Below are 20,886 nucleotides of genomic sequence, written 5' to 3' on the forward strand. Positions count from 1 at the left end.
GGGTGGATCCAGACCCCCCAGGAGTGAAGCCCAACACAGAGGTGGCATCAGGATGCAGAACCAGCCTCCGGGTTTGGAGCCCTGTGCCAGCCAGCCCTCCTCCTCCCTGCACCCCCTTTCCCACCTGTCCCTTCCCCCCTCCCTCCCCCCCCCCCCCCGCCATCTGACATCACGTAGTGGGTAAGAGACACGTTTCCGCTGCCACCATCTTGCCCTTTTCCACCGGGGCTGGGAGGAGGGGGGTCCTGTCTTCTCTGTCACTGTCCCTGTGTGTCCCTGTGTCCCTGTGTGTCCCCCTGTGTCCCTGTGTGTCCCTGTGTCCCGGGGACTTCTTTGTGTTTTGACAGCTTCTCCACCCTTGCCCGACCCCTGGTCCCTTCTGACCATGAGCAGCCCCCTCCTTCCTCCTGGGACTTAAGAGGGGACTGGGACTCCCTTCCTCACAGCAGGGCTCTGTGCTGGCCACAGGCTGGGGCCCCCTAGGGGTCTTGGGGTGGGTGCACAAGTGGAACCTGAACTGAGATGGGGGAGCAAAAGAGCCAGACTGTCTTCAGCACCGCCATCCCCAGGCCTGTGGACTGCACACCGGCTGGGCCGTGTGGGACCCTGCAGCCTCCCTGAGAACTGGGACTGGACGGGGGAGAGGGGGAGGGCGGGGGTTGGAGACTTTTCTTGGGAGCACACCGTGTCTCCCGCTGGCTGGGGTCAAAGGCTGGTCCCTGCCTTTCTTTGAAGTAGATTCCAAACACCCACCTTAACGCCCAGTCTCCCCACTGGGGAGGTCCCAGCACACCCCACGGTGTGGTTAAAGGGGAGAGGGAGACAGCAGGGAAGCCAGCTGTGACAGCCCCGTGTTCATCGGCCATCCAGCCTGTTACCTCAGCCCGAGCCCGCACTGGGTGCTGAGGCCGCCTTACAAACCAGTGGGGACACAGAAGGCAGTCCCAGCTGCCACGTCTTCTGCTCACTGGGGGGTCCTCCCCGTTCCCAGTCCCCCCACAGCCCAGCAGGGAGGACTGCGGGCTGCTGTTAGCCTTTCACCCTCCCTGGGGTCCTTCAGCCCCTCTCGTGGGGCCTTGAGCTCAATCCAGGCTGGGGGCTGGGGGCTGCTCTCCCTCCTCTGGACCCCGCCTCACCCTCCACCACCACTTCCCTCCTCCCCCCGCCCCCCCTGAGGCTCCAAGGGTTACAGTGTGGATGGTTTTGTGGGGCCGGGGCCTCCTGCCACCCCCTTCCTCCCTGTGTGTGGAGGCTCCTCCTGTGTCTGCCCCTCTGCCTCACCACTCATCCCACCGCCACCTTGTCCGAGAAGGGATGGGGGCCGGGCCTGGGCGGTGGCGAGGGGTGGGGAGCTTTTGGCTTCTATTGTCCATCGCTGCCTCAGTTACCCAATCGGGATGCCCCCTCTCCCGCCCCATCCCTCCCCGGCTTCTTTTGCAGAGGGGGCCCCGCCCGGGGGAGGTGCCGGACCTGCTGGCCGTGCGGAAGTCCGGGGTCAGCCGCACGCACTCTCTGCCCAACGACAGCTACATGTGCCGGGACAGAAGCACTGCCGAGGGCTCCCCGGGTCACAGGAGCTGGGGGTTCCCCAAAGCTCAGTCAGGTACCAGGGCCCGGGGCGAGCCAGCATGGCTCTCACTGGGGGCCCCCATCCTTGACCAGGCTCAGTCCTTACCTGGGGGGAAACTGAGGCAGCCAAAGAGGGGCCCCCTCCTACTTCTGAGGAGCCCCCAGCCCCTGCCTGTGGGAGGTGGCTTTCGAAGGGGGTGAGGGTTCTGTGGGAAGGTGGAGGCCCTGATGCGGGAACGGAGAGAGGAAGGGAGGGGCCTCCGGTGGGAGCCAGACTGGCGGGCCCTTCAGCTCTTCTCTGTCCTCCTTCCCCTGTCCTCCCGCCCCCCCGCAGGCTCCGTCTTGTCCGTTCACTCCCAGCCAGCAGACACCAGCTACATCCTGCAGCTTCCCAAAGATGCGCCCCATCTGCTCCAGCCCCACGGCCCTCCCACGTGGGGCGCCATCCCCAAACTGCCCCCGCCAGGCCGCTCCCCTCTGGCTCAGAGGCCCCTGAGGCGCCAGGTAAGCAGGAGTGGAGAGGTGGGATGGGCCCGGGGGCCAGCCTCTCCGCCGGGAGTCCTCGGCTGTTGGCGTTGACCAGGGTGGCCTCTTCCCTTCTCCCGGCAAACGCTGGCTGTGAGCCAGGGACAGGCCAGCCAGGCACAGGACACAAGGCCAGACCAAGCATTGGCCCCCTCCCTGTTTCACTGAGGAAGCCTGGAGGCCGGAGGAGGCCCAGGCTTCTGACTCCCTCTTCCCGACCCAGAGCTGCCTCCCGTTCTCTGTATTTCTATCCTAGCTAAGGGGCAGGAGGCACAGTTTTGTTTTGTTTGTTTTTTTTAAATATTTTTATTGATTTCAGCAAGGAAGAGAGACAGAAAGAAAGGTAGAAACATCCATCAAGGATGAGAGAGAATCATTGATCGGCTGCCTCCTGCACACCCCCTCCTGGGGATGGAGCCCACAGCTCAGGGCATGAGCCCTGACTGGGTCTCGAACTGGGACCTCCTGGTTCATAGGTCGACGCTCAACCGCTGAGCCACACCGGCTGGGCACGAGGCACATTCTAGGGGTCCGCATCTTTGGCCGAGCCCGGGGCCCGCCTTGTGGAGGCCACACTCCAGGGGCCCAGAGCAGAGGCGAGGCTTGTGTGTTCTCCAGCCACAAGCCCACAGCCCATGCGGTGTGTGTCCTTAGGTCTGAGCGTGGCCACGTGAGCATCTGCTCAAGCCCACCCACTGGGGGAACAGGCACGGTCCCCATCCATCCTGTGTAGATAGTCCCTGAGCAGTCCCTATGTGCCAGGCCCGGGGAGACAGACAAATGAGACAGCCCCGCCCTCCGGAGCGCAGGGTGTGACAGCAGACTGTACTCTGTCAGATCTCTGCAGGGATGGGTCACGGCTGAGATGGTTGGGGGCCTGGGGCAGCAGGGAGCAAAGACGAGGAAGGGGTGTGTTTTATGGGAGGGCAGAGGTGGTCGAGCTGTACATCCCAGAGGACCGGAGCCCATGGAGTTGAGGGTGTTTCGGGGAGGCATGAGGGAGCAGAGCTGGCCCAGTGCCTCCTTGGGTCCCAGGGGCTGGGAATGGCAGGCCTGGGGGAGACGCGGAGGGGGGCAGTGGCGAGAGGGCCCAATGCACATGTACCTCTCAACAAGAGTAAGGTGACCAGACGTCCAGCTTTTGGCGGGACAGTCCCGATTCTTAACAATTTGTCCCGCGTCCCGCAGTGTTTTTGGAAAAATCGGGACTTTTTTAAAACGCCGCGGGACGCGGGACAAATTGTTAGAAATCGGGACTGTCCCGCCAAAAGCGGGACGGCTGGTCACCTTAAACAAGAGCGAATGCAGGACCCTTTGCTTAGGGTGGTCCTGCAGCCGCCTGGACGGGGAGGAGGGGGCGCTCTGGCTTGCCGGGAGGAACAGCTAACGGGGAAGAGGAAGCCCCCAGGCTGAGCCCTCCCCCCACCCCATACAGGCAGCAATAAGGACCGATTCCCTGGACGTCCAGGGCCTCGGCAGCAGGGAGGACCTGCTGTCAGAGGCCAGCGGGCCCTCCCCGCCTCTGGCCCGGACCTCCTCCTTCTGGGGCCGGCTAAGCAGCCCTGCGCAGCATCCCTGCGGCCAGAGCAAGACCTTGAAGCACACGCCCTCGCCAGCCCCCTGCCCGGGCCCAGAGCCCACCTGGGGCCAAAGCCCGCTGGAGACCAGGAGCAGCTTGGAGCTGGACACGGAGCTGAGCTGGGTCTCCGGAGGCCTCCCCCCGGCGGGCGGCCAGGAGGCGCCCCCGTCCCCGCGGGACCTGAAGAAGTGCTACAGCGTGGAGGCGCAGAGCTGCGGGCGCCGGCCCGCGTCCTGGCTGGAGGAGCAGAGGCGGCACTCCATCGCCGTCAGCTGCCTGGACAGCGGCTCCCAGCCCCACCTGGACCCCGGCCCCTCCGGCCTCGCGGGGCACCCTCTCGGGGGGCCTGGGGTCCGGCCCAAGAAAAAACTCAGCCCGCCCAGTATCTCTATAGACCCCCCCCAGGGCCAGGGCGCTCGGCCCCCACCCAGCCCTGGCATCTGCCTCCGGAGGAGGGCTCCGTCCAGCGACGTCAAGGATCTCTCGGCCTCCGGCCCCCCTGACAGCATGGCTGCCTCGCCCTCCCCAAAGAAAGACACGCTGGGTGTCTCCGGGTCACCGGCCGCCCCAGCAGACCTGGACCCCTGAGTCCTGCCCCACCCTCCCTCCCTCTCACCTTTCTCCACTGGGTGCCAAATCCTAGCTCCTCCTCTTGGGCTATCGTCCCCACAGACGTTCCGTGTGGACACCCAGGAGGCGCCCGCCCTCCCTCCCTCCCTCTGTGGCGCTGGGCTCGGGCAGAAGCCGGACGTCCAGCGAGTGGGAAGCAGCAGCCCTGCCCACCCCGGCTCCCGGCAGGAGGAGAAGCCGGTGCCGCTGAGGAGCCCGACACCAGGAGCTGCTGGGAGAAAGCAATACGTTTGTGCAGAATCTCTGTGTATATTCTATTTTATTAAATTAATTGAATCTAGTAATATGCGGGATGTACGGCCTTTTGTGACTGAAGAGACTTGTTTCCTTCTACTTTCATGTTGTCTCAGAATATTTTTGAGGCGAAGGCGTCTGTCCCGGCTATTTTAACCTAAAATAACCCGTCTAGTTATATCCCCCTCTTCTTGCAAAAAGCACAAGCTGGGACGGCGAGTGCATCACAGCCCTGACGGTGGTGACCCATCTGCAGCGGAGAGCCAGGACCATTTTGGAAACTGTAATGTAACTTATTTTCTCCTTGAACCTCGTCATCATTTTCTGTAGGAAAAAAAAAAAAAAGAAAAAAGAAAAAGAGAGAAAAAAAATACGATTTTACAAATGAAATGAAACCTTTTTATATATATATACGTACATACATATCTATATCTATATATCTATATCTATATAATAAAGTAATTTTCCAAAATAAAGTTAATCACGGTCCAGAGTAAAAAAGCACAAGGCATAGAGAGGCATTTCCAGATGGCAGTGGGGAGAGATTCCTGGAGGCGGGGAGTGGGCCGTGGGAGGGAAGGGATCAACGCTGCCTTTGCTTATGTGTGTGTGTGTGCGCACACATGTGTGTGTATGATTGTGTATGAGTGTGTGAGGGTGTGTGTATGTATAAGTGGTATGAGTGTTTATGTATATGAGTGTGTATAAGCGGATGTGTGTGAGTGTGTATTTGTGTGTGTGTGTGTGTATGTATAAGTGGTATGAGTGTATTATGAGTGTTTATGTATATGAGTGTGTATAAGCGGATGTGTGTGAGTGTGTGTATGAGTGTGTGTATGAGTGTGTGTGTGTGTGTGTGTGTGTATAAGTGGTATGAGTGTATTATGAGTGTTTATGTATATGAGTGTGTATAAGCAGATGTGTGTGAGTGTGTATTTGTGTGTGTGTGTGTATGTATAAGTGGTATGAGTGTATTATGAGTGTTTATGTATATGAGTGTGTATAAGCGGATGTGTGTGTGTGTGTGTGTGTGTATGATATGTAAGAGTGTACATATAGGAGTGAATGTCTGTGAGTGTGTGTGTGTGTGTATATGAGTATATATGTATTTGTTCATGTCTGAGGCAAAGAGAACCCAAATGCCTCTCCCTGGAGGCTGCAACCTCCCAGCCTGACCTCCCGGGAGAAGCCGCCCCTCTGCGTGGGGGGAGGCTGGGCAGGCAGGACCCACTCTGGCTTCCATCAGAGCTTTATCGCTGCTTCCTCGGAGCCGAACAGCTCTGTGAATGTAACTCCAGATTAACTCTTATTTCTGCTGACAGCTCTCAGCCTCGCACTGAAAGCTGGAAATTGGCATAATGAAGCTGTTTTGGTTGATGGGGCCGATGGAGGCTGGGAGAGGCAGCTTCAGCTGCTGAGATCCCATCCTGGGGCTGGTGGGGGCGGGGCGGGGCCTCTGGGTCTTCCTTTCCCAGCTTCCACAGGGCGACCTCTGCAGCCGGGGTTTGGGCTTCCGTTGCGGGAGTCACTGACCCATGTGGGCACAAGCCCATCAGGACAGGTGACGGAACTGAGCTATATAAACAGAGGGCTGCTGTCTCCCGAGGTGGAGGGGAACAGGGCCAGGTGTCCAGTGGAATTGGTAGGTCGGGAAGCCAGGCTGCGTGGGGAGCTGGCCCCCGGGGCTGATGAGTGAGTGCCCACAAGGGTTCATACTGCCTGCTGCTGCCTGCCCAGTGGGAGCAAGCAGAGGAGGGAGGGGAAGGGAGGACAGCAAGAAAGAGAGAGGAGGAGGGGCTAGCCCAGAACCTCCTTTCTGGTGCTACCGGGGGCAATAGTCTCTGATCTGAAACCCTGGTGCCCAGAGGTGGCGCCACAGGCCCCAGGTTAGGCTCAACCAGCCTGTTCCCTGCTAGCCACCCAACCCCAGTCCTTCTCCTTCCAACTCCAGGAACCGTCAACAGCAGCTGGCAGCTCTCACTCCCAGCTCCTCCCCATCTGAACCTGGGACCAGGGGGGCCTTGGGGGTGTGCCAGACGGCTGGGTGACGAACCAAGATGCTTTTTCCAACTTGGTGTTTTCCTAACCTGGGCAGAAACGATACCACTCCTTAAAGCAAACGCCTGGTCTGATTCTCTTGGAGTCTGACCCAAAAACCTGCAATAATGTCAGATTCTATTTCCTCTGTCCTCCTCGGGTGGGGAAGGGGGGAGGGTGCTCATAGAAGCTGCCTTTTTTTTTTTTTTTTTTAGCCAAATTGTACAAAATTCCTAGAGTTTTGTGACCTAGGCTTGCAGATGAAGCTTTTATATTTTTGTAGAATTCCGTAGCTGTCTATTCCTTAGTGAGGCTGGGGATTATGGGAAGGGGGGTCTGGGGCCTCTAACAGTTGGAGGATTCTGGGTCACGATTAAGCCAGAGAGCAGAGCGGCCACCCTGTCCCCTCCATCCCAGCCCAGGACCCCTCAGCGTCAACGTGGCTCTCTGAGGGAGGAGATCAATCCTGGCCTCTCCCCTAACCATGTAACCTCTTTATCAATGATGGAAACTGTTGTGTCCCGTTACAAGAGTTTGAAATGGAAATGATGGCACTACTGAATCTTATCAACAGTTATAATAATAACAATGATGCTAACCTCATGATGCTTGTGTGAATGGCTTTTTATTCTGCTCCAGGATACGGGGCAGGGTAGGGGTTGGGGGTTGGGGGGAAGGGGGGACTGAGGAGGCTGGGGGTGGGGAGAGGCTGCTGGGGAGGCAGCAGGTCTTGAATTAGTGCCTCCAGGGGCAGAGTTGGAATTGACTCAGAGCTTCAGGGATGTGGGGGCTTCGGGGGGTAAGAAATTCCATCCTGGCACATGTGCTCTGAGCCTCCTCCTTGGGGGTTCAGAAGAAAGAAATCATGTCAGCAGCTGTATGCCCCCCCCTCAGGCTTGGCCGCTTCTGCTTCCTCTGCCCCCAGATGTTAGGAAAAGGTCTGTCAGGGGGTAGGGAACTGTGGGACGAGGAGTGAGCTGAGCTGGTGCTAAAAACAAACCTGAGATTCACCGGCAGTCTCTCACTCACTCCTCACAGCACCCTAGCGAGGGATGCACCATTGCTCTCAGGTCCCCACGAGGCTGTGGGTTCAGAGAGGTTCCGAGATTTGCCCAAGGTCACACAGCCAGGAAATGGCAGGCTTTCTGCGAGTCTGGCCAACCTACAGTCCACTGGCTTCACACAACCCCGCCGCTTCTCCTGTGGAGGGCAGAGGGGGTGGTGCGAAGGGCCTCGCCACGTGGCCTTTCCCAAAGCGATACCACCCGTGTTCACAGAAATGTACCTATGAGCTCCCAGCTCGGCACACCTGGAGGCCTAGAGCAGCCCCAGCCCTGCACCCTGCGTGGGGAGAGAGGTCCCACCCTAAGCAACAGAAGGGGTCCCTGTGCATGGGCTGGCCACTGCGGCTCTGCAATCACCCAGTCTCCCAGAAACCACCTTTCCCTGACATAACGCTGCCCTCCCACCCCCGAGCACCCCTCCTTCTCCCAGGCCCTGGTCCCTTTTTTCCTCACCCCCTGCCCCACTCAGACCTCCATCATCACCCGTAGTCCCCACCGATCACCGCCTGGTGCCCCCTGGCCTCCTGTCTGCTCTCCTGGGCTAGCTGAGCGGCCTGACCTGTAGGGCTGGTGACAGCAGTGGAATGAGGGCATCAGACACCACATGCAGCACCAGCCACCTACACCGGGTGCCACCCCACCCAGCGCCCCCTCTGCGGCGGTACCAAGCCAGGGAGAGGACACCAACAGGTGGACGTGCTCTATGGACAGGTGCTCTGCGTAATCCATCCCCAAAGGAGGAAACAGGCGCTCGGGGCCCAGGGAAGGGCCTGGTCTGCAGTTGGGGAAGCCCCGTCATCAGAGTGCTTAGCCACGGTACCCAGGGATCCCTGCCTAAGGCCAGGGACCAGGGCTAATCCAAACAGCGGTTTCTAGGAGGGGAATTCACTCTCCAAAGTGAGTTTAGTTGTCGGCTGGCGTCCTGCTCGGAGGGCACAGCTAAGCAGATGAGAGAGGCGGCAGCTCCAGCGAATGCCCAGGTGGGGATTCTGCAAGGGAACATTGGAACTGTCTTAGCCCCGGCCCAGGTGTGGGAAATGCTGACGGTGGCCCACGGAGCTAATTAATTCTTCTTGTCTTGGAAATTCCTGAGTCGGGCACAGCAGCCGGTGCTTACACGCATGCCAAATCAGATCAAGTGCAGGCTGCGGGCAGAGAGCCAGCCTTGCTGGGGGCCGGGAGTGGGATCAGCGTGGCCTCCACCAGGACGGGGTCTGGAGGAAGCAGCAGAGAAGGGGGAGGTCGGAGTTTGGGAACTGGAGGCTGGTGGGGGTGCTCTAGACCTCCGAGCAGACACCAGGGGCTAAAAGGAATCGGGCAGTGATGGGAGCGGAGAGCTAGGAGCCTGCCTTTGCCATTCCACAGCCTCCTCCTTGTCCTGTCAGTTCCCATCTCACTCTCCTTTGCAGCGTTTCCTGTCCTTGGGCCTCCCGGTCCCCACCTCGCTCTGCTTTCTTCTTTTCTCTGTTGTCATTCCTGCTCAGAGCTGTACCTTGAAATCGTCTTCTCTTTTCATCTCCCTGCCAGGAAATCCCGGAAGCTGGCTTCCCCTGGGATGCTCCCTGGCAGGGGAGGCTCGCAGCACATGCTCTGTCCATCCTGCCTGGAGCTGCAGGCAGCTGGGGGGAGGGGGGAGCGGGGGGAGGCTGAGGCTGGGGCACTCACATCGAAGGAGGTTCAGTCCCTCTCTTTGCTGCAGCCCAGCCCACAGGTCATTATTGCTCCTCTTGGTTCTGAACGCTCCAAGCAGAGTGGACAGTGCCCATAGTGCGTGTGCTAAGGTCACGGTGACCTTGCTACCTACGATCTCCTTTTAGGACATGAGCTACGTGTGTTAAAGGTGAACGGCACCAACTATTAGACCTCGGCCCTTGAGTTTGGCTAAGGAAGAATTCAGAATCAAGACGCAAACACAAGCAGACATGTATTTAGAAAGTCACCGGTGTAGGAGTGAGTGAGCCAGCTGGGTCGTATGAGCTCAGGGGACAAGTTACAGAGGCTGAAGAAGGGCCCCTGGAGCTGAGGGAAAAGGAAGACAAGACGCACCTGGGAGAAGAGGGGGGAATGTAGGGGTGTGCTCTGGGGAGCAAGAGAGAGCTGGGGCCTTGTCTTAAGGGCTTTATCTAAAGGCCCCAGGCAAGGTCTCCATAGAAGATGCATTTGCTTTCCAGGTGTATCTCGTCAGTGTCATGGTCTCCACTGATTGGTTGGCTTGAGGGGGAGCGGGGTGGGGGAATCTTTAGTCACAGCAGCTGGTCCACTCTTTCATCGCTGCTTTTCTGGACCTGGAGCTAACATACAACGGAAGCCCAGGCTTTGTCTCTGTGGTCAGCAGGCCAGAGGCTTTGTTCCTAAGACTATTGGATGTGGGCCAGAACCTTGATGCTTCAGGGAGTGGTCCTGCAAGGGGCCTGTATGGGAACCATAGGAGGCTTTGGTCCGGTCCCCTTGTTCCTCCTCTCAGGGGGTCTACCACGTGATTAGAGACATGCCAGGGGAGCCAAGGTTGGGGGGAGGTCTGAGCCGCACGATCGGCGATATGAAAGGTCAAGGGGTCTAAACATCGTGGCCAGCGATATGCTAGAGGGGAGAGGTCACCCGGTGGGGAGGTCAGACAACGCTTCTTTTCCCGGTGGAGGGGAACTCGCTCTAAAGATGCAGTACGGCTCCCGCAGTGAAGGTCTCTGTGACTGTTGAACTCCTTGCGACTGTTTAACTCTCCGTAACCTCATGCTTGGCTGACTACCCCCAAAGCTGGAATGCTGCCCCAGGATGCACATCAGCCCCCGGGAAGGAGGTTAATGAATGTATAGAATGTCATCACTATCCGATGTTATCTTTAACTTTCCTTTTAATTAGTGATTCATTGTTCTCTGGGGAAGTCCACAAACTACCCGCTATCTGGTTTATAAGCCCTGCTATGAACCCCCTGTCAAAAGGACCCTGTCCTGGAAGGGGTGTGGCCTCTTCCTGGCCTGCCACCCCCGGAAGTAGCTGCTTTGCCCTTGTAAGTTTCTCTTCCTAAAGCTCTTGGGAACTTGAATAAGGCTATGGGTCAGTTCTTCAGAATCGATCCTGAGTTTAGACTCTTGGGGCTTTTCCCCAACACCCAGTTTTGCCTGGTATCTGGGACTTTCTGCCCTGATGTCCTTCTGAACCTGGCCTAGCGTCCCTGCTCTGCTCACGTCTGTCTAACTGCCCACTGTATCACTTGGTTAGTCAGTCAACAAACATTCCCTGAGGACCGACTTTGCCAGGCGCTGTCCTGGATGCTGAGGATACAGCAGTAAACAAGAATTGGTTTTTATCCACTGTCTTCTGGGGCAGGTAAGCAAGACAAGGGGTGACTCAACACAGGGAGGGAGGGAGGGCTGTGCCGAGGAAGGGTCCCTCAGCCCGCCCTCTCCCCTGACCAGCTGAAATGGATAAAATTAACACATGCTGGGTGCCTGCTACGCGTGCCTGCAGTATGCTTGATGTTTTACATACCTTTCCCATTGAACCCTCGAAGTAACCCTAGGAGTTAAGTATTGATTTACAAAGTGAAAGTGGAAGCACAGCGTGACACTAAGGCGACACCCACAAGATCAGGGAGCCGGGACCCCAGAAGGCAGCAATGTAAGGGACTCTTCGGCAGCCGCCATCTGGATGATGCTATCATAGAACCCCTGCCCCGCCCCTGCCCCTGCCCCTGCCCCTGCCCCTCTCCTGTGCACATTACCGGTGGGTGTCCTCTGGTCCTCCGGAAACGTGTGGGGAGGGGCAGCCTTCTGGATGGTCTGGGGAGACAAGCTCTACCCATTTTACAGATAAGGAGACTGAGCCCCAGAGATGAACGTGACCTTTTCCAGAATCTGTTCCCAGAATCTAGCTAGGACCCTCTCGGGTCTCAGTGACTCCCTAGACCCCACATGGGAGCGGGGGAGCACCTTGCAGACAGACCCGTTCTGGTCCCATCAGCCTGAGTACCTGGAGCGGCCTCCTCCCGCGCGCCCCGGTGCCACTCGGGGCTGTCACTGTGTCCGGGACTCCCCACCCCCGCCATCACCGCGGCCCCAGCGACTGCAGCCTGGCGAAGCTCTGTTCCAATCGCGGCGATACCCCAATCAGACCCAGCGGGCCTGGGGTTGGGCTCGGCGGGGCGGGCCGGCCGGGGCGGAGCGCGGGGCGGGGGAGGCTCTGGCGCCGGCGTCCCGGGCTGGGTCGCTGGGTCGGCACCGCCGCGCTCGCCTCCTCGCCGCGCGCCTGGCCCATGGACGCCCTGTGCGGCTCCGGGGAGCTCGGCTCCAAGTTCTGGGTAAGGAGGTGTCTCGGGTCCGAGAGCGCGCCCCGGCGAGCCCGAGACCGCCCTGGGGAGGGGGCCGCGCGCCGCCGGGAGGGGGTCTGCCCGCGCTCAGCGCCGCCCCCGGGGCGCCCCATATCCCTCCCGCCGCGGGGAGGAGCCGGGCCGCGGGGCGCTGGGCGCCTGGGGCGCGTGGGTGGCGTTGGGAATCGGAAGGCGCCCCCTCTTGCCGCGTCGCCTGGGGCTGGCCGCGGGGTGCAGGAAGGGCATTTCCCCATCGGCTGCGGGCCTGGTGACCCCGTCCCCAGGTCCCAGGGCCTGGTGACCCCGTCCCCAGGTCCCAGGGCGGCTGAGCACTCCTGCACCTGCCCGGAGGGGCCCGGGGCATCCAGGGTTGTTGTTCAACCAGGGATTTGGGGAGGTTGGCTCCCTGGACTCTGCCCTTCTTGTAAAGAGCTCCTGCCACCTTCTTTCCTGGGCCACGAGCAGCTGGAGAGCGGGTGGCCCTCACTGCCCTGGGCCGGGGAGGGAGGCAGGCCCTTACAGGTCTCAGGATTATCTGGGCCAGCGGCCGCCTACAGGTGGGAAGGCAGGCCCAGCGGGAGGCAGGGACTTGCCTAAGTCACCTCGTTAGAGGAGCGCAGAGCTGGACTAGAAAAGCTCCTCTAACGGATACACCAAACCCCTTTCAGCGCTGACGCCAGGTCCCGGGAGCTCAGGGGCATGCACTGTCAGCCCTGAGCTCTCCTGAAGCTACCCACCCACTGAGGGCAGCTCCCTGACCTTCACTGCAGCCTGGGAGGCACGTGGTGCTGTGTCTCCATTGTACCCACGGGCTCAGGTGTAAAGGGCTTGTGTGCGGTCATCCAGACAATGCCCGGCATAGGCTGGTCCCAAATCCGGGGCCTCTGGACCTCAGCTCTAAGCCCTTTCCCATGTCAAGTATTTGTACATACATGCCTAGTGTGTGTGTGTGTGTGTGTGTGTGTGCCCAGTGTGTGTTACATGGTGTGTATTTGTGTGTTTGTGTTACCTAGGTGAGTGTGTGTGTGTGTGTGTACATAAGTGTGTACATACAGGCAGGAACCCCACCATGGGCTGAGTGTGGAATGGTCTGTGGGGGTTACATGGATTTTTGAAACGGGGCAATGGAGCACCTGTTAAAAAAAAAATATATATATATATATATCTTTGGAGAATGTCTCTTTCTCGGTCACTCAAGGGTTAACCAGAGACGATGTGGCTTCTCTGGAGCTGCCCTTCTCGCCCGCCCACCCCACATGGACACCATCTGTCACTCAGCCTGGACTGGGCCCTCATCGCCAGAGTCTGATGGCTGCACCCTTGGCTCATGAGCGTCCAGCTGACCCTCATGAGTGTCCCGCTGACAGTGCAGTGGTCAGGTGTGTTGACCACCCATGCAGCTGAAATCTGTGCATAACTTAAGTCGGCCTTCGGAATGCAGTACCTGAATTCCCAACCGCTAGTTAACCCTTAAGCAATGTGGGTTTGAGCTGAGTGGATCAACTAAAAATATTCTGTATCTAAGTGGACCCAGGAAGTTCAAAACCCGAGTTATTCAAGGGCAAATTGTATGCCCTTTCTCTGCCCACCTGAGCCTGGCAGGGGTGGCTGTGGCATGGTCATGGTGTGTGGGTGACCAAGCAGAGGGCTTGCAAAGCAAGGGGCAGATGTGTCCATGCATCAAGTGCAAGGGCCCCCTGTTCCTGGGTGGACAGTGAGAGCGTAGGACTGTACAGAGGCAAGCTTTCAGGAACTTGGAGTGGGATACTCAGGATTTCCTTCTTGTTCCGAGCATAGAGATCCTTTGATGCCACCCTTCCATGTTATTGGAGAACTCAAGAATCAGAGCCTTGGGCATGGAGCAGCTAGCCCATCCTCTCAATGTAGAGCTGGGGAAACTGGGTGCCAGGGAGGGAATGGACTTGTCAGGGTCACACAACAGTCAATGGCAGGGTGCCGGTCTGGGAAGCAGGACCCCTGCCATGTGGTCTCCACTTTGCCATTGTCTGTCTGTGGGCCTTTGGGCTTCTGGGCCTCTTGCCCTGAACTTCTTGTGGCTCATGAGCTGTGTGTATCTGCTCTGAGGACCTCAGGGTTCATGGGAGTCACCACATCTACACTGAGCGGCCAGATTATGATGATCTCTGAACGCATAATAATCTGGCCACTCAGTGTATATCCTATAGAATACAAAGCTAATATGCAGTTTGTCCACTCAGCCAGCAGGCAGGCCGGCCAACCGCCCATGTCCCCTCCCCCTGGCCAGGCTGGCCTGACCCCACCCATGCACAAATGCATGCACCAGGCCTCTAATATATATATATATACTGAGTGGCCAGATTATTATGAGTTCAGAGATCATAATAATCTGGCCACTCAGTGTATATTAGGTCTGAGGGATGTCCTCTTTGTGGGGTGTCTGCTCAGATACCTCAAAGGACACGGGAAGTGACTCTTCCTCGCCGCAGTCTCTATACTCCGTCTCCCAATGATGTTCTTGGCTCCTGAAAGCTGTTCCCAGCTGCACCCAATGTGGCTGGCAACTGAGGGCGGGGCAGGGAGGAAGCAGGCAGGTTCCCAGCTCATCCTCCGAAGGTTTGCACAACTGAGACAAAGGGAGGGTCTGAGGCCAGGGACGGCTGGAGCTGTGGCCTCAGCTCTGGCCCAGCTCCCCAAAAGGCCTGGAACCCTGGGCTGCGCATTTGTGGTGCGCTGATTTGCATTTCCTATTATGCAGGTACATCTGCACCGAAATCTTTTCTTTTAGGGGCTCGTCGGGGAGCTACCTGGTGGGAAGTAGCTCGGGGCGCCCTGAGGCAGGAGTGGGAACGTGGGGGCGAGCGTAGGCATGGGTCAGGCCCCTCTGAGCCACGCGTGTCCTCTACCAAGTCTTCACCAGCTTTGCCTCTCGGCCTGATCTCCCACCTGGGAAATTTCAAAATAACCCATCTCCTAACTATCTCTTGTAGAGATCAAATGAGATAGGGAATGTGAAATGATACTGAGAATGAAAAAACTCTCTATGGATGGCAGGTCATGACATTCCTGGGAAGAAGAGTGATGAGAAAGAGAAATGAAGTCAGAAAGGAGTGTTAGAGCTGGCAAGACCTACAAGAAAGGGGCTGGCAGGGTCCCTTTTCAGCTCTTTGCTGGGGGTTTGGGGGCCAAATCCATCCATTTCAGCCCCAGATGAATCTGAGGGTAGCAGACTCAAGGGGACCCACACCTGTGCGCCCACACACCACGTACTGGGTGAATGGTTTGTCTTTTTAAAATCTCTCTCTCATCTCTACCTACTCTGGGGCAGATTACCAACGTCTCTGAGTGTGCCTTGGGGATTTATATAGAAAAAAAATTCTAAAAGAATAAATTATGACCAAATTGCCCAAGTCTCATGAAGACAGAGATGCCGATAGAACAAAGGAGGTGAGGATGTTCCTTCGCTGCACCCTACTGTCCCCTGCCTGGAGGGCGGCTCTCTGCTCTGAGCAGCAGCCCAGGGGTGAAGACAGTGCATGGACGAGGCCCCGGCTGTTTACCCTCAGGAGGTCTTGACCAGTTTGCAGAATCAGCCTTGACCTGATGGCCCAGGAAGCCCCTGGGAGGCTGATGACGGCTGTGCAATCATCTGAAGCTCTCCAAAGATGCCGATGTTTGCCTGATGGGCAGTGAGCTCCACCATCACGGGGTTATGCAAGCACATGCTTAGTGGCCATTTGTGGGGATGACAGAGAGAAGATTCAAGTCAAAGAAGGGGTTGGCGTCTCACCCTGAGATTCCAACTAGGAAGAGGGAAGATGGAGCCGAAACCGGTCTGGCTCAGTGGATGGAGCATCAGCCTGCAGACTGAGAGGTCCCGGGTTCAATTCCAGTCAGGGGCATGTACCTTGGTTGCGGGCATATCCCCAGTGGGGGGTGTGCAGGAGGCAGCTGATCAATGATTCTCTCTCATTGATATTTCTAGCTCTCTGTCCCTCTCTCTTCCTCTCTGTAAAAAATCAATAAAAAATATCTTTTAAAAAAAAAAAAGAGGGGAGATGTGGCCAATGAGAGGTTGGCTGGTCTTTCCTGAGATACCCAGACCTCTCTCCCTGGCCCTCTCCCCGAGTCAGACATAGAGCTCTTGGTAAAGGCCTCTGGGTCTCTCATGGGTCAGGGATCAGCATGTTCACGGTCCCCTGGACTGTTTACCCACCCCTGGTACTGGCAAAGCCCTCCCTGTGTCTCCTGCTCTGTCCCAGCTAGTCCCATCTGTCACCCACTGGTTGGGTGACTTTGGGCAAATGACTGTCTCTGGGCTCCCGCTGAATTGAGGTGGGCTCTGGGGCCCCCTTCAGGTCTAGCTGTCCAGTGCCGGTTCTGGGAGTCCGAGCCTCAGGCTTGGGGAAGGGGGAAGGTGGTCCCTCCGGACTTCCAGGCTCCTGGGCATCGCTGTCTCCCCAGGCTTCTCCTCCTGGGCCGCTTCCTCGCGAGTAGGCGGCTGCCGGAACTTATGAGTAATGGGCGAGACTGGCTCCAGTGTACTTTGACTCTCAAATAAAGACGGTGGCACGCGAAGCTGTGGGAAACTGGCATCGGCAGGGCCCCTACGGGAGGCAGGTGGGCACCAAAGCTCCTCCCTCGGGAACCAGTCTCCGCAGATTCCAGGGCCCCTAGAACCTCCTGCCTCCATCCCAGCTGGGGACCGTGAACTTGGGGGCTGGATGACTTTAAATTCTGAGTTCTTGGCTTCTGGCGGGAGGATCTGGTCCCTGTGTCCCCAGGCTGGCTTCTTCCCAGCCTGCTGCTCCCTCACTTAGGGGAGGAAATGACTCAGGGAAGTAGCATTTAGAGGGAACTTGGCCAAGGCCGTCTGCTGGCCCCCAGACAGAGACATGCTCTCCGGGGCACCAGGCCAGCCCCCAGGGAGGGTGGTCCCGGCGGGGACTGGTGCTGACCCACCGGGAGGCGGGAGCCTGGGCTCTGTCCACCCCACCCTGGTGGGGCTGTCCCGGGGCCGCAGGTGGAGCCGGATCCCGGGGGAGGGTTGAGACTTGGGTGCGCCGCCGTTGCTGGGTGGCTGGGCCTGTCCCCTCCCCCACCTGGGGCTAGCTCTCGCAGGGGGCGGTGCTGGGGGAGAGGGATAATTGAGGCTTAACCTTCGATTGGTTTTCTCCTCCTAACTGGATATTCAGGTTTCTAGTGCACCGGCTCCCAGAACCCAGCTAGTCTCTTCCTTCCATGCTGCCCCTTCCCCTCAGCTCTGTAAGCAAGGGGGTGACTGGGGTGGGGGTGGCTGCCTACAGGGTACAGAGGAAAGACCCTAGAACCCGGGGTTCAGGGTGGGGACTCTGGAGCTAGACTGCCCAGGTTCCTTCCTCCTCACCCCCCCCCCACCACCACCACCACATGTCAGACTGTGGGAGCTGGGCCGGTCACTTTCCAGCCGAGGGTCTCCGGGTTGTGAACATGAAGTGATAATCCTGGAACACAGTGGTGCTCGAATGACCGAAGCTGCTGTGGGCCCACATGGCTCCTTTCAGAAGTGGCCAGGCCTGCCCTAACCGGTTTGGCTCAGTGGATAGAGCATTGGCCAGAAGACTGAAAGGTCCCAGGTTCGATACCAGTCAAGGGCATGTACCTTGGTTGGGGGCACAGCCCCAGTAGGAGGTGTGCAGGACGCAGCTGATTGATGTTTCTCTCTCATCGATATTTCTAACTATCCTTCTCTCTTCCTCTCTGTAAAAAAAAAAAAAAAAAAAAAAAAAAATCAATAATATATAAAAAAATTTAAAAACAGTGGCCAGGCCAGCCAGGCCTGTGAGCCATAGAAGCTCCCCGCCCCCTCCCCCCCCCCCCCCCCCGCCACACACACACACACACACACACACACACACACACAGCCAGGCTTTGCCCCCCACCCAGGCCCTTCCATAGGCGGCTGTTTTAGCCCCAGGAGGTCCCTGAATGTGAATGGGGATCAGAGCCCTTTCTGCACCCCCATTTCTGCTGAGATACATGAACATGTCAGTTGATCCCTTCTCCCACTTCTCCCCACCCCACAGGATTAAGGAAGTAATTACTCTTCTGATGATAGTGGCTGTCAGCAAGTCTGAGGTGGGGGTGGCGGCCGGGAAGTCCCTGACAGTGTGGCCAGCTGGCTCAGAGGGCTCTAGGGTCCTCGTCCCATCTGTCCCCAGCTGGGGTGAACAGGGATTTCAGCCTCCGTGCCCAGGCAGGGGCCCTTGAACTAGTAAGATCCATCAGCTGTTCAATCGCATTATTAAGGAAGCAGTTGTTGCTGTGGGAACTGTGTGGGTGACAGCTGTGGAGTGAGGGAGGGAGATAAGGTCAAAGAGGAGGAAGAGCTCTGGCTGGTTGCTCAGTGGTTAGAACGTTGGCCCGTGCACTGAAGGTTCTCAGATTCGATTCCCGGTCAAAGGCATGTACCTGGGTTGCAGGTTCGATTCCCAGCCCTGTTTGGGGCATGTGCAGGACCAATCAATGTATCTCTCTCACATAGATGTTTTTTTCCTCTCTTTTCCCCCAGTTCCTCCCCCCTCCCATTCTCTCTAAAAATCAATGAAAAAAATATCCTCAGGTGAGGGTTAAGAACAACAACGGCCCTAGCCCGTTTGGCTCAGTGGGTAGAGTGTCGGCCTGTGGACTGAAGGGTCCCAGGCTCAATTCCAGTCAAGGGCAGGCTCGATCTCCAGTAGGCTCGATCCCCAGTAGTGCAGGAGGCAACTGATCAACGATTCTCTCTCATCGTTGATGTTTTTATCTCTCTCTCCTTCCTTCCTCTCTGAAATCAATAAAAATATATTTAAACAACAACAAAGTGGGAGAGGCAGGTCATGAGGGTCACATGGGGATTTTGAGTTTTACTCTGAGTGACGTGGGGAGTCCGGAGCAGTAACATGGGAGTGTTGCTTGGCTTAGATTTCATAAAGCTCTGCCTCTAGCTGCTGTGCTGGAAAAGACTGCCGGGCGAGTGGCAGGGGTGGGAGCAGGAGCCCGGAGCGGGGCTATGGCAGGTGGGAGAGTGGGCGGAGAGGATCAATAGGACTCTGGATCCATCAAGGAGACCCAGATGAAGTTGCCTTTTTGTAGATAAGAACAGTCGACTACAGCACTCTCATCTAGTTCCCCCTGATCGTTTGAAGGTAGCGATCAGGATTTGCTGAAGGGGCGAATGTGGGGTGTGACAGAAAGAGAAGAATTAAGGATGACTCCGAGGATCTTGCTTGGAGAAGGAAAGCATTACTCCATCGAGGTGGGGAGGGGATGGGCGGGAGTTCAGTTCTGGGCTTGTTGCACAGAACACATCCATCTCCGAAACCGGTTTAGCTCAATGGATAGAGCGTCTGCCTGCGGACTGAAAGGTCCCGGGTTTGATTCGGTCAAGGGCATGTACCTTGGTTGCGGGCACATCCCCAGTAGGGGGTGTGCAAGAGGCAGCTGATCGATGATTCTCTCTCATCGATGTTTCTAACTCTCTATCCCTCTCTCTTCCTCTCTGTAAAAAATCAAGAAAATATATTTAAAAAAGAACACACCCATCAACATCCTAGTTCTGAGGACATAGGCACGGATGGGTCCCCGCTGCCTTCTGGAGAGGACTCTGCCCGATTGAGACATGCTTATCTGGAGGAATGGAGCCCAGGCTGGACCTCCCAGAAGGTCAAAGCAGCCACTGAGCCCTCTCGCCCCCAAGATCTCTCGATTGCTGTCACAGTGCAGGGTGCCTGTGCAATCGAAACAAAGGCCCCACGGCCTCTTGCTCCATCGCCGGCTTTCCTAAGCGCTGCCCTGTTTGAGTCAAGAGACTGTGCCGTGGGGAGCTGCCCGGGATGCTGTCATCACGCCCGTTATGACTCACACGTAGAGACAGATGTTCAGGGAGACGAAGGCACTCGCTCGCCCATGGTGAGGACAACCCTCACGGGACCCTCTGCATCAGGTTCTGCTTCTTCCCGGGGTCACTCCCCGCCTGCCTCAAAGAGCCACTGACTTGCACACTCATGCAGGGATTTCCTGTCATGCCCTTGAACTCGGGTTCCCATGTCAATCCATGCGTAGGCCATTTCTGGGCGCCTCCTGCTTCTCTGGCCCTGTGCTGGAAGTTGGAGGATATGGGCCAGGGAACAGGGCCTCGTGTCTGTCCTCGAGGGCTCACGTTTCTATAGGAGAGAGGATGTGCTCAGAGGCCTGCGTGGCCCGGGAGAAACCCCGTTTGGAATCACAAGGCTTGGTGTCCTTGCTCCTGTTACCAGAGTACGGGAAGCCTGCTTTTCTCTTTTGCGAGCTGGGCCTAATACTGTTCCTCTGCTCTACTTCCGGAAGTTGTTCTGAACCAACCAGCCAGTTAACGACCACATAAAGGCCACTGAAACATAAGGGACCTTTACCTGGCTGCCGAGGCCAGGCAGGATGACGCAAAGAAAAACCCCTCTGGAGGCTGGAGTGCCCCAGAAAGGCTTCTTGTAGGAGGTGAGGCTCAGGTTGGGCCTGGAGAGATGGAGATCTAGCAGTCTGAGTCAGGGGGAGCTGTGGGCAGGCTCCCTGAGGGCATGGAAGTGGCCGGGCTTAATGGGCTCGCTGAGGTGACAGTAGAATGCATACATATGTGGGTCCATTCACACAACAGACCAGCAGGCAGTAATGAGGACGGAGTGTCCTTACACTCAACCCCAAGGTCACACCACTCGAAAGAGGTACAGCCAGTTGTGTTGAACTTTGCAATGAACAACATATACACGGTCAAAAAGTGTAAACTTTGAATATTTATTTAACAGAAGTTCTGTGATGTTTCTACATTGGAAGGGTGTAGAGACGAGGACAGCCTCACCTTCCAAAGTGAAGAGCAAACAGTGATTATCAAATCATAGTCAATCAGATAATAAGGGTCAAAGCAAATTGCTTAGACTGTGGAAGTAGATGCCAGAAGAAAGTGAGCCCGT

General features: G+C 57.3%; 2 protein-coding genes across 17 annotated transcripts in view; both read left to right on the forward strand.

The window, feature by feature from the left end:
* Nucleotides 1-5,081, forward strand: part of CACNA1G (calcium voltage-gated channel subunit alpha1 G) — a 65,633-nt gene extending 60,552 nt beyond the window's left edge. For 9 of the 13 annotated variants that reach the window (XM_084863375.1, XM_084863374.1, XM_084863372.1 and 6 more), the window contains 3 exons: nt 1,441-1,603; nt 1,904-2,073; nt 3,530-5,080. In XM_084863375.1, the coding sequence (XP_084719501.1) occupies nt 1,441-1,603; nt 1,904-2,073; nt 3,530-4,261 (1,065 nt within the window). In that variant the 3' untranslated portion in view covers nt 4,262-5,080. Of the gene's footprint in view, nt 1-1,440; nt 1,604-1,903; nt 2,074-3,529 lie in introns of all 13 variants that reach the window. The other 4 variants (XM_084863369.1, XM_084863364.1, XM_084863370.1 and 1 more) reach the window with 1 other exon arrangement.
* Nucleotides 5,082-11,800: 6,719 nt separating this feature from the next.
* ABCC3 (ATP binding cassette subfamily C member 3) overlaps nt 11,801-20,886 on the forward strand; it is a 39,523-nt gene continuing 30,437 nt past the window's right edge. For 2 of the 4 annotated variants that reach the window (XR_014793103.1, XM_084863379.1), the window contains exon 1: nt 11,801-11,935. Coding sequence is in view for 3 of the 4 variants with exons in the window: in XM_084863379.1 (XP_084719505.1) it covers nt 11,891-11,935 (45 nt within the window). In the remaining variant the exon portion in view is untranslated. The remainder of the gene's footprint in view (nt 11,936-20,886) is intronic. The other 2 variants (XM_084863378.1, XM_084863377.1) reach the window with 2 other exon arrangements.

This window comes from Pipistrellus hanaki (genome assembly GCF_964339955.1).
Source record: "Pipistrellus hanaki genome assembly, chromosome: 16".
NCBI lineage: Eukaryota > Metazoa > Chordata > Mammalia > Chiroptera > Vespertilionidae > Pipistrellus > Pipistrellus hanaki.